At 34.2% G+C, this 17,347-nt stretch overlaps 2 protein-coding genes across 4 annotated transcripts in view; one reads left to right on the forward strand and one right to left on the reverse strand.

Moving 5' to 3' along the window:
- The window catches only part of LOC144853916 (methylmalonyl-CoA epimerase, mitochondrial-like), a 96,817-nt gene extending 88,147 nt beyond the window's left edge, over nucleotides 1-8,670 (reverse strand). For both annotated transcript variants that reach the window (XR_013614460.1, XM_078711783.1), the window contains exons 1-4: nucleotides 8,568-8,670; nucleotides 6,277-6,370; nucleotides 5,914-5,969; nucleotides 5,589-5,735 (exon numbers count right to left, since the gene is read on the reverse strand). Coding sequence is in view for 1 of the 2 variants with exons in the window: in XM_078711783.1 (XP_078567909.1) it covers nucleotides 5,589-5,735; nucleotides 5,914-5,969; nucleotides 6,277-6,370; nucleotides 8,568-8,615 (345 nt within the window). In the remaining variant the exon portion in view is untranslated. The remainder of the gene's footprint in view (nucleotides 1-5,588; nucleotides 5,736-5,913; nucleotides 5,970-6,276; nucleotides 6,371-8,567) is intronic.
- Nucleotides 8,671-8,689: 19 nt separating this feature from the next.
- On the forward strand, nucleotides 8,690-16,040 carry LOC144853897 (MFS-type efflux pump MSMEG_3705-like). 2 transcript variants are annotated; one of them, XM_078711758.1, is made up of 11 exons: nucleotides 8,690-8,753; nucleotides 9,343-9,588; nucleotides 10,122-10,234; nucleotides 10,917-11,117; nucleotides 11,630-11,729; nucleotides 12,144-12,316; nucleotides 12,663-12,880; nucleotides 13,182-13,359; nucleotides 13,706-13,795; nucleotides 14,267-14,491; nucleotides 14,592-16,040. In XM_078711758.1, the coding sequence occupies exons 2-11, from the start codon at nucleotides 9,438-9,440 to the stop codon at nucleotides 14,685-14,687; spliced, it is 1,545 nt and encodes a 514-aa protein (XP_078567884.1). In that variant the 5' UTR covers nucleotides 8,690-8,753; nucleotides 9,343-9,437; the 3' UTR covers nucleotides 14,688-16,040. The 2 variants fall into 2 exon arrangements, with proteins under 2 accessions (XP_078567884.1, XP_078567883.1); XM_078711757.1 differs by lacking the exon at nucleotides 8,690-8,753 and adding an exon at nucleotides 8,955-9,087.
- The last annotated feature ends 1,307 nt before the right edge of the window (nucleotides 16,041-17,347 follow it).

Below are 17,347 nucleotides of genomic sequence, written 5' to 3' on the forward strand. Positions count from 1 at the left end.
GTACATGAGTCATCTCCTTGCAAGTCATTTTACGCTTTACGAACCAGTTCAGGGTCGCAGATGCACATAAATGTACACATTCAACAAAACTATAGTGTGGAATAAAACATAGGCTGTGTTCATACTTATTCATCAAAACGATAGTGTGGAATAAAACATAGGCTGTGTTTACACTGATTCAACAAAACGATAGTTTGGAATAAAACATAGGCTGTTTTCACACTGATTCAACAAAACGATAGTTTGGAATAAAACATAAGCTGTGTTCACACTGATTCAACAAAATGATAGTTTGGAATAAAACATAGGCTGTTTTCACACTGATTCAACAAAACGATAGTTTGGAATAAAACATAGGCTGTGTTCACACTGATTCAACAAAACGATTGTGTGGAATAAAACATAGGCTGTGTTCACACTGATTCAACAAAACAATATAGTGTGGAATAAAACATAAGCTGTGTTCACACTGATTCAACAAAACGATAGTGGAGAATAAAACATGAAACATAAAACTGATTCAAATAGTGTTGGGATACAATTGACAGGGTTCCGTCACAAATATTTAGTTTTTGCTTGTTATCAATATTTAACATAATTAATAATATGTACTATAATATATAATATGAACTTTTCCCCAAATTTATCTTTGAGGTATTTTTGTTAAGATAATGGTAAAATAGTGGTGGTCAAATTAAGAAAGGAACGTAGAGACATGAGGCCCCTGGTTTAGGAACCCTAAGTGGCCCTACAACACTGGAGGCCTCGGGCGTTTTTTAACATATTTTAATGCCTGTTTTTTCTTCTAGGCACTGCTGCGGGGGCCCCATAAGCTTAGAGGCCCCTGGGTTTACCTAGTGAATGCTCATAGTCGTTACGCCACTGGTTGAAGTGTTCAAGTGTCCAGATTAAGAAGGAACCATAGAAATTAAAGTGTTATTAATTTGTCTAGATTAAGAAGATACCATGTCAGTTACAATGTTATCGTTTTGTCCAGATTAAGAAAGATACCATGGAAGTTGGAGTGTTATCAATTTGTCTAGATTAAGAAAGATACCATAGAAGTTGGAGTGTTATCAATTTGTCCAGATTAAGAAAGATACCATGGAAGTTGGAGTGTTATCAATTTGTCTAGATTAAGAAAGATACCATAGAAGTTGGAGTGTTATCAATTTGTCTAGATTAAGAAAGATACCATAGAAGTTGGAGTGTTATCAATTTGTCTAGATTAAGAAAGATACCATAGAAGTTGGAGTGTTATCAATTTGTCCAGATTAAGAAAGATACCATGGAAGTTGGAGTGTTATCAATTTGTCTAGATTAAGAAAGATACCATAGAAGTTGGAGTGTTATCAATTTGTCCAGATTAAGAAAGATACCATAGAAGTTGGAGTGTTATCAATTTGTCTAGATTAAGAAAGATACCATGGAAGTTGGAGTGTTATCAATTTGTCTAGATTAAGAAAGATACCATGGAAGTTGGAGTGTTATCAATTTGTCTAGATTAAGAAAGATACCATGGAAGTTGGAGTGTTATCAATTTGTCTAGATTAAAAAAGATACCATGGAAGTTGGAGTGTTATCAATTTGTCTAGATTAAGAAAGATACCATGGAAGTTGGAGTGTTATCAATTTGTCTAGATTAAGAAAGATACCATGGAAGTTGGAGTGTTATCAATTTGTCCAGATTAAGAAAGATACCATGGAAGTTGGAGTGTTATCAATTTGTCTAGATTAAGAAAGATACCATGGAAAGAACCATGAAAATCAAATCGAGGATTGTATGGAAACTACAAAGAAGATTCTAAACCAGAATAATAACGAATCTTTAACACTGTAAAAGATAAGCATATTAAAAACTGACTTTTGCTCAAAGTAATGACTAAGTGATTAGCAATTACAAAAAGTGATTCATTGAAATTGATGACAGTGTTTGCAATACACGCCTTCAAATACAACTAATTCACAGGCCTTGGGAGAAAACGTTTCTTTTTAAAAACATTTATTAATCGTTCTTACACAGTCATATGTAACAGTCAAAATGTCGTCAGAAAAAGTTGATATAAAAAAACGATGATACTCGTTACCACAAATGAAACTCCATAACGTTGTCCTTGGTCTTGATAAGGCCAAGGCTAGGCTGATTAGGTCTATTTTTGGCAGAATGACTTTGGTTGATGTCAAATTATATTTATGGATAATAATGCCATGTAGTGTAAGGATTAAAAATATCATTCCTATAACCACTTAAACTCTGTAATGACACAAATGGCAATTCAGTTAAATAATTTCCTTAAAATTACGAGTGAAAATATATTTAATAAAATAAAATGAATTCTATTATACAATTGATAAATACTGTATTAAATTTTAACACAAATGAAAGGCTAAAATATTTTTGTTTTTCTGTAAATTAGCCTACTTTATATATTTGTGTCAAATTGTCAATGTAAATTAACTGAATATTTTTATTAATTATTAATAATAATTAAAATGTTTTAGTTTTCTTTAATTTTATTAATATATTGTTGATGAACTACTTTGGATATTAATGTTTTAGTCCTGAAAATGTCATTTAGTATAGAGATATACAGAATAAATAAACAAATACACTGACGTCGAGCCAAAACAAAAATATAAAAATGTATGATAATGTAAAATATATAATGTTATGTATAAGTTTCTTGGTGGCGTCAACCTTAACGAATGCCAAATATGTGGAAAAGTAATACATATGATATAAACTACATCAGTGAAACATGAGCGAGTACTTTTGTTACTAAATTACCTTTTAGTCATATAGACATTTACATGATCCACGCTAGCTGTCCCTCGGGGGAGACACACTCGGTTAGCTTTCCATCATGGACGCTTGGATACTGCCAAAGTCAATGTTGCGGAACCGAATTTGAAAAATATATCGTTCTTTTAAGCTCACAAGCTACGAGATAGTCGGAAGTTCAGATGAGCTTAATAACTAGAGGCGCTCACTGACAGTATTTTGGTATCGTTTTCATATTAATGGTACAATAGGTAACGACTATCGAAAGTCTGGATACAAAATAATACTAACATCACAGATTAAACCTTAAGGATAGCTTTTAGCTGTAGCAAACTCATCAACCAAATAAAATACATCAATTATCTTTAAGTAACTAAACACCAAACTCCCAGCAATAATCCTAAACTTAATTTGACATCCACATATGAAATTCAAACTTGATATATCATTTTCTAAGTCTAATAACAACAAACAAAACTACCTGGAGTATAATCTTCAAATCTTACTTTATGAAATTGAAATCTTCCTTCCATGATATATCATGAACAATTTATACTGAATATATAAAATGATGCAATAAAGTAAAATTGAATTTTGGAGATTAGATAACTGTAATGCCAGAAGACATAATAATTCTTTAACGGTTCATCCTCTAGATGGGATATTTAGACATTGATGTCTTAATGGGTACCCAAACCCAATAACTCAACTTTACTGCTGAAATTGTTGGTGCCAAATGATCTAAATGCCTGAATTGAAATGCATAGAAAAAAATTATTTAATTATAAGCATATGCTACAGATAATTCAATCTGACAATGAAAGTGATATTAAAAACTTCACATTCATTCAAAATGTCAATCTCTGTGAATGTGTATATAGTACTGAAACATAGAGGGTGCTGTTTACATTCCATACAGCATCCATTCTTTGAAAAGATTCAGTCGGTTGGTAATACAAATAAAATATAACAGTTAATTATATCTCAACAGTAAATTGTAACAGTAAATATTTCCTTTTCTTTAGAAACCAACCTGGTAAATAATTATACAACTTTGTTATGCAGTTGGGTACACAATCAAAAAACTAATTTTTCATGATAAATAACCCTTAATGATACGATTTTAACATTTAAAATAAATTAAATCTGGTAGAAGAAGACATCTGAAATACTGCCTAATAAAGAAATCAAAAATCTATGGTGGCTTATACGCACAAAATAGTCACTTATTTTAAGGGTTTCAGAATCGATTAGGGTACAGCTAATTTTTTGAAAATGAGAAAGGGAATTAAATTACGTGTCAACTAAATAAATATCATTATACAGAAGTAAATAATGCATTCATCTTTCAGCATAAATTTTAATTAACAGGTTTAATTTGTGAATTTGATCTTTCAGTTAATTACGCAGTATGTGTATCTTTATTCAATTATGTCCCTAATGAATCAAGAAATATTTCACTTTAGATCAAATTGACAAGAGCAGACATCATTTGAGTTATACATTTGGAAGGATGTATTTTGATGTAGGAGGGAGAGGTATGAAATGTATGAATAACATTATTGACTATTAAGTATCAAATATGATATGATATTTTAACACTCACATAGCTTACAAGGAGATCAGACGGTTTACCTTACTCTGACGTACTGTAGTTATATAGAATGCTCAGTACATTTAGAACACCTTTGCAAAAAGATAATTGTAATTAATTGGTGAGACTCGAACCTGGTGTCCTTACCACTAGACCACCATAATTGATATGATGGCTAAGGTTATATTAATATCTCTATGGTTAGATTTAAGCTCAATGAAGCTACTATAAAGAAGTAGCTTTGCATCAGGGATCTAATGAGCTTGTGTGGCGCAGTTTGTTGGATGTTGGATTACTGATCGTGAGATCGTCGTTCGAATCTAACTCTTGCCACATTGCTTGTATCCTTAGGCAAGACACTTTACTTACATTTGATTATCTCCACCCAGGTGTATAAAATGGGTATCGGTTAGATCAAGACACAACTTTGCACTGATCACTAGCTGCATTATTATTGGAGTAAGTTTCTATATACGTGTTTGAAAAAAATGACTATGGTAATAATGTGCAGCGCATTGAGAGCTTGCTTATATGCGCTATATAAGAATGACTATTATATTATTCTTATACCTGTAGTTATAAAAAGCAAAGTCTTCAATCAAATATGAGTGGGTAAAGCATACTGTGAACAATAGCTCAGATATTTTTGTATTCAATTGATATGTAATAGCATTACTGACCTCATACACAATACACACAGGCAGGTATCAATAGAATACATCAATGCAAACAGTAAAGTAAACCTAATAGCTAAATAGCACTCATTATATTTATGAGATGGGTAAAAATCAAAACTGTTATTTGAATACATTCTATAAAATAATTACACCAACCTAGTCTATGAGTTACCAACTGGATAAACCGCTTACTTGGATAAACCGACAATAGTCTATTGAGTGTATATTGTAGAGTGGGATATAAATCAAAAGTATAAAATTCATTAATACCCCTCTCCACAATGGTATAGTCTACAAACTTACAAGCAGACTAAAGCTTACCTGTTGTCTTACTGCACTCTTTGTGAGCTACCAACACTTCTTATGGGCACCATCCAGTCAGTTCTGGTCAGTTCATACTAAACTAAACCTCTTCTGAAAATGTCGAGCTCAAATGAGTTTCTTGATAATCTTTGATGACACTATCTAGCTGCTGCAAAACCTAATGAAAGGACTTGGAAAAAATGTAGAAAAAAAAAACAAATATAAAACTGACCTCTATGCATATATGGTGCATTCCTCCGCTGGGTTTCTTATCTAGAAAACCTTGTATAGGACTCTTCTCGCCAAGCGGATGCAACAGTTCTAGTTTTGTGTTGCCTAGTTCCACAAAGACGGTTGTGACACCATGCTCTGGTAACGGCTGAAAGAAAAAATGAGGTTATACCTTTAAGACAGTGTTGAACAATCTTGACTATATTCATTATTTTCCAATCGCAGTTATATAATCCTCCTCACTCATGGCATTCACAGCAGCATCATCCTCATCAACCCACATCTCCATCACTACCAGTGGAGTATTGTTTTTAAAGGTAACCTACCGTGGCGTCACTGACAGTAGCACCAAGAATATCTCTGTACAGGCTTGTTGCTTTTTCTGGAAAAAACCAACAAACCTACTGTAGTATATGCAAACTGATGTTAAATGAAGAATAAGTTTAAGATGGTCACACAATTAGAACTTTCCGTGATTGAACACAGTCCAGTAAATTATTATTAATCTAGGTTTGATAATGTAAAACATCATGAAAATGTCAGTAATATAATTCCCCAGGTTATAGTTATAGATACATTGCAACATGCTATGGTAACGTATTGTTTGTGTGGGGTTGTTAATAGTTGAGAAAGGGTTGTTGACCTGATGGTGAGAGTGTTACACTAACGTCATCCAATCCTTACCGTACCTAGGTTAGGTACTGCTATAGCCACATGGTTAAGTCGTCCAATTTTCCAAGCTCTACTTGAAGTTGAACTGCTGTACAAAGATGTAGGTAGTAGCTGTAAAAACAAATTTTGAGTTTGTTTCTATTGATTGATATGGATATAAATAGATTGTTGGTGGGCTTTCGATTTCGCTTCAAGCTAGGACCTACGAAACTAGTTATGTCATGTTAATTCATTGTGCATATGCAGGGACATTGGGGCGTGCTTCCTCATTCAAAAATGTAAATCAAAAATTCTTCCATCCAAATAAAGAATGTCAATTCTCAATTGTAACTTCAATTATCAGGAAAACTTTCAAAATACAAAACAAAAACAGTTCAAAGAAAATGTAATATTTATTTTTTACAAAATTAAAATCTTATAATCCTCATTGTGAAATCCAATGATGAAAGTTATTGTTAAGTTGAATGCACTAATACAGGTGTTAAATATGCCATAAGGCTAACATTCCAACCAATGGAGTAATGCGAGAGGGGATAATTTACAAATTATTGTAGACAATACTTGAGTCATTAGCCAGTGTAAACATTAGTTTAAATACATCACTAATGAGAAAACCAAGAGTGTTTAATTATTGTGATGAGATAGTTAATTACTCTGATGAGATAGATACTTCATTATGTATAGTACCTCAGGCATTACAATATTCCATATTTATAATCCTTATCCGGATTTGTTTTTGGACTTAATAATAATTATATTACAACCAACAAATTCCTAATTTAAATAAATCATAGAGTCATAACTTAAATCTCTGTAAAACTATGTAGTTTAAAATATTTCCAGATTTAAAAAATGTGGTAATCCTAGCCACTGTAGTAGCACTAAATAAACAGGGAGGGTGACTTAAAATGTGACTCGGAACTGTGTCATATCTGAACGTATCAAGAAGAATAGTGAACCATACAAGCGGTATATAGTGTTCCTAAGAAATTACTAGGAAGCATTTTTTTAAAAAAGGAGGTGGTAGAGTTGGGCTCAAAACAATTTACGGATGATATGTAGATGGACACATTCTGGGCACGCTATCGCCATGCAGCGGGTGAATGATTTTAAATTGGGTTAGTTAAGCTTGAGAGATTGGAATTCCTGACAGATTGATGTGCGAAAATACAGTAGAGGCCTATATTGTAAATAAACATTATGGCTAGGCTAGTTTGAAAAATAGCCTAGGCCTAAATGGGGGAACAGACGATCGGGACCACGGACGATCGGGCCCAAGACGATCGGGCCCAGAAAAGGTGGTCCCGATCGTCTTCAGCGTTGGGCCCGATCGTCATACCAGTTGGGCCCGATCGTCCAGTGTTTTCAGAACCACGTTGGGCCCGATCGTCTTACCAGTTGGTCCCGATCGTCTTAGCGTTGGGCCCGATAGTCGTTTGTGTTATATAAAATAATGTGCCACATTTCATCATTTTTAATTCCTAGTGCTAGTGTCAACGTGCTTTTCTTGCGTAATTAATAATAATAATAATTTAATAATAGTCTGTTCTTATATAGCGCATATAAGCAGGCTCTCAATGCGCTTTACATAAAAAATAAAAGGTTAATTAGATTTTTTTCTGATTTTATCATAATTTTCCCCTAATTAACACTACTGGTTTTAAGAATTTCTTACCAATACTCTCGATTTATGAATAAATGTGATTGATTTTGATTGTTATTATTATGTTGTTTGTATTCGCGTATTTATTTTTTTTTAATTTTCCGAGAATGTTTTGGGCCCGATCGTCTGGGCCCGATCGTCTCTGGGCCCGATCGTCTTTCACCCTTGATGGGCCCGATCGTCTCACGATTTGGGCCCGATCGTCTTGAAGTGGGCCCGATCGTCTGGGCCCGATCGTCCGTGGTCCCGATCGTCTGATAACCCCTAAATGTCATTTTACAGACTTCACAGTATCACTATCAAATTCTGAGTTGATTTGTACCTATTTATGAATCCTGGGCCTATTATATAACATCCTAGGCTAAAGTCGAGCGAATAAGAGAAGAAAAACTACTAGGCCTAGGCCCTAGGCTAGGCTGTGATGGCACAAACACGAACACGTGCTGGTGGTGGTACCCCCACTAGCCTATCTAATACTGGTTAGTTTAGAAGTTGGTGCCTGGATAATTAATAATAATATGTCGATTTCACAGCTTAGTTTAAATAAAGAAGTTTCAAGTACAGTAATGTTGAATCACCAAATAACTAAACATGTATGGAACGTAATGTTAATGGCCTATTGTTAATATACAACGTATAACGTACAGTTAACACTCGACTTGGTTGTAGCAGACGTTTAAAGATGCCCGCCATGTTGTGTTTGTTTGTGGGAGTGTTTCTCTTCTCAGCAAAATGTCATTACGTAATCATAATTTTGAAAACGAGGCAGAGGGAAATCCCGAAAAAACAACAAATGTCATTTTATAGTTTTTTAGTAGTCTGTCTTACTAGGTTTGTACATTTTCGATTTTAAATATTAATACAGTAATACAGTATAAAATCTAATCTTAGTTGATTTGTAGCTATTTATGAATAATAGATAGGCCTAGGTCTAGGCCTAGTTCACTTTCTGTTGACATTTCTCCTACTATATTTATTCAGTGTGTGACCTTTATCTGAACACTCTCAACCTAAAAAAATGGTGGCGTTGTACAATTTTGGACGAAACAAAGCTGTACATTTATTTACAATACTTCAAGGTGCAAAAATGTTATTACAATGAGTAGGTTGAATGCTATATAAATTGATATACATGAAGGAGTTTAGCTTTTTATTAAAGAAAATGGTAAGTGCAAGGAGAGAAAGTAGGTAGGCCTCTAGGCCAGCTTTGCCTTTCTAGAGCAGGGCTAAACAAACACTGCTGGGTGGTTAATGGGCCTTGTGATGGGTGATAATGACTCATGATCTATTGTTACGTAAAAGGGGAATTCTGTATGTCAGCACTAGCAGGAAACATCGCAAATCCAAACTCCCTAACTAACTAATAGTGAATTCTAGCTTATAATCTTACTACTACCTTTTTGTTCGTTCACACTCACAGTTAGATAGATTCCTCCAAGTCAACAAGACAGCATGTTGATTCAATCATCTAAACATTGATTCAGCCTTACAAGTCACTGACAACTTACCACAAACATGGGGACTCAAACTTCAAGAGAATACCATGATGAATCAACCATTAGCATTCCCTCATTGAAGCGTGCCATCATCTCTTTAGTTGTATTGTTTTTTGTGTACGTGTTAAATCAAACAGATCGCCAAGTTCTCCCAGTCCTGATACCTGCAGGTTTGTTCCTAAAACATTGCTCCCCTTTTTTTAAAAAACCTTCATGTTTTTGCACTTATTCATATCTTCAAAATACTGTAAAAAGATAGTGTACCGATCAATTATACTAGAGTGTATCGTTTCTGGCAAAAGTGCTTCCTGGGTGCTCCTGATTCAAATCCATTTACCTAAAAGACCTTTAGAAGGGTCCAAAAAGTCCCACATTCTTTTTTAACAACATATCTGGAACGAGAATTTCTGGAAAACCAGACTTGTTAAACCAGATCAGGTGTGTCCCGAATTGAAGGAGAGTTGACTGTATATCATTTTATTATTTATGTCATAAATTATTCTTATAACTGATAGAATAAATAGATATTGGTTAATAACATTACTAAAGCTATATCTACACTATCAAACTTTATGTGAAAAAAAAATGTAATGTCACTTCCATATTTGGGAATGTCACTACCATATTTGTGCAGATCGCACCATTTTTGTCAAACTAGTTTGATAGTGTAGATAGAGCTTAATACATATATAACTAATTTCAGGCTTACGATGTTCATACAACAGTAGTGATCATCAGTGTGTCAGTCACAGTATGTATAATGCTACATTACAAAATTGTGATCCTGAAGACTGTATAGAGTTTGACGACACCCAGGTAAAATAGAATCTACTTTAACCATGTTTCATTATTTATACTATATTGTACAAAAAAATAAAAGACATCCACACCAGCCAGATGTGTAACCTCCAGTTTTAATTCTTTTCTGAGAAGACTTGTTCTACCACTAGTACTTTGATCGAGGTAGAATTTCATGTCTATGGTTTACGGCCTTAACCACTTAGAGTTACAGATGGCTAAGATGGAAATTGATAAACAAAGAATGATTATGGAAATGGAGAAGGCAAACAAAAAGCAGATTTAGAATTAGAGCTTGTAAAATTGCAGTACCAAATTGAAAGAGAAAGAGAGTGAGAGAAGTAAAAGTGAATGTTGCTAGCTCGTCTGATGCTTTCGATGCGTCATATTAGATAATAATATACATAGTATCATACTTAATACTGTCTACCCATTACTGAACATTTTTCAGTTAGTCAGTTCAGTTATTAAAGTATGAAAGTTAAAAGTGTATGATGCAGGAAAGTTAAAACACCGAAAAATTTCAGAAAAGTTTACAATTATGACCAGAAAATATGAACATCAAATATTATTATTTAGTTACAGTACAAACAGACTCTGTTTTTTGTATTAAATTCAGAACTTTCAAACTTAACCCTCTAATTATCTCGAGTCCCAATTGACAGAAAGTAAATATTAAATATTTCTTGTTACTTTCCAGCAAGGAATTCTGACTGGTGTTGCGTTTACTGTCATGTACACTGTAGCAGGAATTCCATTGGCACGTGTGGCTGACAAAACATCTCGTGTTGTAGTGCTATTGGTTGGTTGCTTCTTCTGGAGTCTAATGGTGTTTTTCACTGGATTTGCTAAGACCTTCTGGGAATTATTACTCTCCAGAATGATGCTAGGAATTGGAGAGGTAATCAGAAATCTTTAGAGTTTCTCGATATTTCTCCCATTAATTTTTTTCACTGGCACTAGGTCAGGATTGAACCCTGGACCTTAAGATTTAAAGGCAAGCATGTTAACCACCAAGCTACAGCTCCAATTTCTTCTGATTGATTGTACAAAATCCAAATAGTGTATAACTTTTCCATTTAGGCTGTACTACTGGACCCCCTTTGGTTCCTAAAGTTGTAGCATGCATTTCGACAAGCGCATCTGCATATGCCAAGTTTAGAAAGCACCTTTTATTGTTTACTATAGGTGCTGTACTTAGATGCCTGAGTTTTAAATATCGCACCCTTTGACCATACATTTTTCGAGATATTTAATTTGTTAAGAGAGTAAAGACCTCTGGGAAGATTTGAAAGGAAAATTTGTCGTACTTGTTTAATATTTTATATGTTTAAAAATAAAAGGAGTCATAATGATATTATTAACATCAATATGTTTTAAAATTACTAAGATTAACTTTTTTTTGTCTTACAGGCAACGTGTAACCCAGCAGCCTACTCCCTCATTGCAGATTACTTCTTGCCATTGCACAGAGCCAAAGCTTTATCATTTTATCACTTTGGAATTTATTTGGGCAAGTTTTGTTTTATTTTATTTTTTATTTCATACCCATACCCATCCAACAGTACCGCAAGTAACTCACCACTACAGGACGTGGTTAAATGTAGTCTTGTTTGAGGCTGAAGCTCTGTCTACACTATCAAACTAGTTTGACAAAAAAGGTATGGTAGTACAGTATAACATCGTGTCCATATATGGGCACATTACATTTTTTTGTCACATAAAGTTTGATAGTGTAGACTGAGCTTTAGAGTGTAGTAGAAACAGCTGAAAGGCAGCACTATTAATCCACCAAACTACAGCTCTACCTCCAAGCTAATTTCTTTTCCCTTATTCCAAATAAATCGTTATGTTTTTCTTTACTTTTCTTTACTTTATTATTGTTAACATTTAATTTCTATTTTTACTTTTTAAATCATTTTTGTAGGTGGTGCTATAGGATATGCTCTAGGTGCGTTAAATTCAGTGATTTGTTGGCGATGGGTATTTTTTAGTCTGTCCATTCTTGGCTTCCTTATGGTGTTAATAGCTGCATTTGTTCTACGCGAGACTCAAGGGGAATCGACCTCTCTACTGCAATATGGATCATACAGTATTAAGGTATAACACTTTTCTGTGCAGATCTGCTGTATTATTTATCCAGTGAAAGCTTAAAATATAAACGTAAATACGCTGAATTTAAATGTATTGTTAAACTTTGGAGCACAACAGCTTCCTGCTTTTTATCATGCACATGTGAATTGCATATACAAGAGACTATGTGGCTGAATCCCATCTGAAGGACAAGGGAATGAAAGTAAAGTATCTTACCTAAGGATGCATGCAATATGGCATATGACAGGTCTTAAGCCTCTCATATGCTAGTACAGTATCCCTTAGCATTGTGCCAAATTGCTCTATAGTAGAACAGGGATAACATTTTAAAATATTAATGACTACTTTTTAGGAAACGGTTGTGCTACTTATGACTACAAAGGCATACGTTATTCTGACGTCAGCGGCAGCAATACGTGAAATAGGTGGTTACGCCCTAGGTACTTGGCTGGCCACATTCTACAGCAGACGCTTTGGGCAAACTTCAGTTGATTATGGTGTAAACATTGGTCTTGTGGTTCTCTTCGGAGGAACAACAGGTTGTTTAATTGGTGGCTACCTTGCAGACAGGTAAAAGAACAAAATGTTATATAAAATTATGGAGATGATTTTACAAGGATTATAATATATCAATATGTATCACTAATGTATTTGTTTGCCTTTAGTTAGGAGCTGGGCCTAGTACTGTAGTCAATACTAAATGGTAAACTGAATTTACTTTGTACAGTATACCCAAAACAATGGAAAGAAATGGCACCTTTAACAGAAGACAGGGATCACATAAAATACTTTTATCCATCTGTTAATATTTAAGAAACTGAAAATTAGGTTTTAACAATCATTTTACAGTTTTATCAAATATATATTTCAGGTATTCAACAAACAAGCGACCGGCAAAGGCTTACGTTATAGCTGTAAGTCAAATAGTAGCAGCACCATGTGTAGTTGCTCCACTCATTGTGCCTGATGTGACTGCCTCGTATGGACTTCTGTTCCTAGCCTACTTAACTGCTGAGACTTGGGTTGGATGCTCTGCTGCCATTGTACAGGTGTGTATCCTGTAGCCTATATACCCAATTCACATGTTCAATACAAATGTTATGTAACAAATTGATATCTCCCATGACAATCTTACTTATCTTTCACAACACTAGTTTGTCACGGTGTAATACTAATAGTTAACATTATTAAACATTAGGAAGATACGCTCAGGTGCAGGCCTCACAGGCTGCAGATGCAGGTCTACCAAATTTTTCCAAGAACTGACATTGATTTAACAGGCCAACTCTTTCACACATTCATACCAAGGAACATGAATATTACTGTGTATCTATTTTAGGTATAGTTTATGTAAGTTTAGTAGTAAAGTTATTGTTTTATTTTATTATATCACAGGATCTGTTTGCGCCAAGTCTCCGGGCCCAGGCATCAGCTGTATATATTGCAGTGGGTACTATAATTGGTGGAAGCATTGGACCATCATTGGTAAGCAAATTGGTTTAGTTAGTATATAATCAAGCCATGGTGCTAAATCTGCCTATAGAGTTCTATTTTCTGTAGAGTCAAGTTGAAGGAATTGAATATTATTCACCTACATGTGCATGGATTTATGTAAAGAGATGTAGGCTAGATAATGAAACTAATTCTGGATGATGGTAGTGGAAAGATTTACATACCTTAAAGATGTAAGACCTAGTATCTTCCATAATATCTTTTGCTTTGTAAGAATGCTATAAATGTAAAGTATATATTACTTGCAACTGAGAGAATTCAAGGTCTCTCACAGCACAGTGTAGTACCTACAGCAATAAGGCTACGCCAAGAGACAATGCCCTGCTCCTTTTTATTCAAGAAGAGTAAATATTTTCTTTCCTTCATTATATAATACAACCTTATGAAAATGCATACTGTACTGTATAAATAGTTCTATTTTTTATATCTTTTTTTAATACATAGGTTCCACTTATTTTGAAACATTCCCACTGGGATTCCTGTGGAATGGGTATGGGATATGCTCTAATGACCATTGTTCCGACATCATACCTGATTTCGGCTCTTCTATTCTTTCTGGTCGGATGCCAGATGACTGAAGAGATCATCATTTCAGACGAGACTATCCGTCTAACTTACGAATCCAGTGAACATGATTGTTCAATGCATGAGTCATCAACAGAAATTGAGGTTAGTTTTATCACTTTTAAAAAATGGTATTCAATTTTAGAGAAACAATTTGTTTCTTAAACCATGAAATAGAAATCAATTTCTATCTATCTCTTTTCAGAGTGTTAGTCTTGGTAGCAGAAAGTCTAAAAAAAGAAGAAAAAGTTATTCGCGAAGCTTTACCGCCAGTCAAGATGAAACACAACTTTACAGCTAAATAAACACACCTAATGCCACAGTAGTAGACAAAATTGAACCTTCTGTCAAAGTAATTAACAAACTGAAGCCTGATATTAGATGCACGGTTGACCATTGACTATCGGCATAGTTGAACGTACATGCATGTTTGACTGTACCTTATCTGGTTATTACACTAGCTTACGTACAATTTAGTTAAATAAACTGCAATTGGATGCCACAGACAAACTGGAACCTGATGTCACAGTAATTGACACACTGGAACCTGATGTCACAGTACTTGAAACAGTGGAACCTGATGTCACAGTAATTGACACACTGGAACCTGATGTCACAGTAATTGACAAACTCCACAGATACACAAACTGTAATGTTTCTGGAACCTGATGTCACAGTAATTGACACACTGGAACCTGATGTCACAGTAATTGACACACTGGAACCTGATGTCACAGTAATTGACACACTGGAACCTGATGTCACAGTAATTGACACACTGGAACCTGATGTCACAGTAATTTACACACTTGAACCTGATGTCACAGTAATTGACAAACTCCACAGATACACAAACTGTAATATTTCTGGAACCTGATGTCACAGTAATTGACACACTGAAACCAGATGTCACAGTACTTCACAAACTCTACAGCACAAACTGTAATGTTTCTGGAACCTGATGTCACAGTAAATATAGTACTAACTTTTAATCTTGAATAATTCTCTACAAAAACGTATGTACAGTATGCTGTTGTTTTTGTTCTTGAATAAAAACACACACAAATAAATGTTATATACCCATAGAAATAGAATTGTATCATCAGTTGTTTTTGACGAATGTGACACTTTAAGGTGCTAATTGGTATACAATATTTTTCTACAATTACAATGTATATTTTATTATATTATTAGTTCTTGCTGATGATTATAATTTACATAAAAAATATAATAGTATACTAAATGTACTTAACTATTAAAATAAAAGGGCAGTGCAGAACTGCAGCTGGAGTTAGAGTTATCAAACTTACTTTTGTAAAAATCATCTTAACTTTGTTTTCAAAATAACAAATATCGTGTGCATATTTATTTTGTTTAAATCTTAAAAGTTTATTCCTTAAGACCTGGTTTGATTAAAATAAATCATTAGTTTTGACTTAAGCACTGCTTAGTCATCTTGACTTAAGCAAAAAGATTGGTAAATGCCAGGTGTGATATTTATATTAAACTAACAATATTGTAACTATACACAAACATCTGACCAATTTGTTTAATAATACATATATATATTATATATTAGTTCAAACTAAGATTTGTCATTCCAATAAAAATATTTTTTATGATGCATAGGTACTTTTGTAGAAACTGTTAAACAGAAACTTTATGAATATACCAAATAAATAATATTGTTTTTAATTATTAAATATATTTTTAATACTAAATGCAAAAAAAGAAATGCTATATATTATATTTAAGTGATGTTGTTAATAAATTTGATAAGATTACCTATATTTACATAATTATGTGTACGAGTTGCGAGTCCAACTGACGTCTGACATTACATTTATGCAATATTGTCCCTCAGCCTTACTATACTCAATTAATTCAGTTATGAAGCTTGAAATATCCATATGTACATCCAAAGGCAAAATATTGAAAAAATGACAATCAGGGTATCAGTGGCTGGATCTCAATGGAGATATTAAATAAAATAAGCAAAAAGCTAAAGTAAAACGGCCAGAAAAATTGTCAGAGCTTTCGGGCAACACTAGCTCACTAAGTGAGAGTACCTGGACAAAATTGAGAATATAAATCAGACAAGTGCTGCCCGAGTGGACTGGATAAAAGAAATAACAAGCATGAATGTGCGATAATTGGGGTACAGCGAAAGAAGCTGTAATGACGTCATAAGACCGGATGTAACGTCACATACACATCAATAACCTCGCTACCAAATACAGCTATACGGTACTATCTTCGAGACGTGATATGGCTGCATCTGGTTTAAATAAAGTTTTTAAAAAAAAGGTTTCGCCCGGGCTCGAACCGGGGACCTTCTGCGTGTCACGCAGACGTGATAACCACTACGCCAAGAAGCCGTATATAACTACATAACGCTGTGTGGTGTGTGTCACACATTGTGGCTTCTTAATTAAACAAATTAATTAACAAAAAAGCATGAATGTGCGATACTCGGGGTACAGCAAAATAAGCTGTAATGACGTCATAAGACGGGATGTGACGTCACATACACATCAATAACCTTGCTACCAAATACGGCTATACGGTACCATCTTCGAGACGTGATGTGGCTGCATCCGGTTTGAAATTTTAAAATGCTTTGAGGACATGTCCCTGTAGTATATTCATGCCAAATCCCAGCTTAATACTACAACGAATAAGGGAGTAGTACTTTATAAATCGCACTTTTTACTCAATAGTGTCCAGATGGAGGAGGAGAAAATGAGTGAGTCCTAGACTCGGGTACCCCGAGTAAAAACATAGGAGCCACAGTAATGTGCTTGCAGAACTATAACGGCAAACCATCGTACCTATGGGTGAAGGTTTTGCTGGCGGTATGTATTGCCATCTGTGCAAAAACCAAATGTGTATGCATACATTGGTGTATTTGAATATTTGTTATTTTAACAGAGAGCCAAAGAAGGTCCATGATTATCAAGT

This window comes from Antedon bifida, chromosome 10 (assembly GCF_963402885.1).
Source record: "Antedon bifida chromosome 10, ecAntBifi1.1, whole genome shotgun sequence".
Lineage (NCBI taxonomy): Eukaryota > Metazoa > Echinodermata > Crinoidea > Comatulida > Antedonidae > Antedon > Antedon bifida.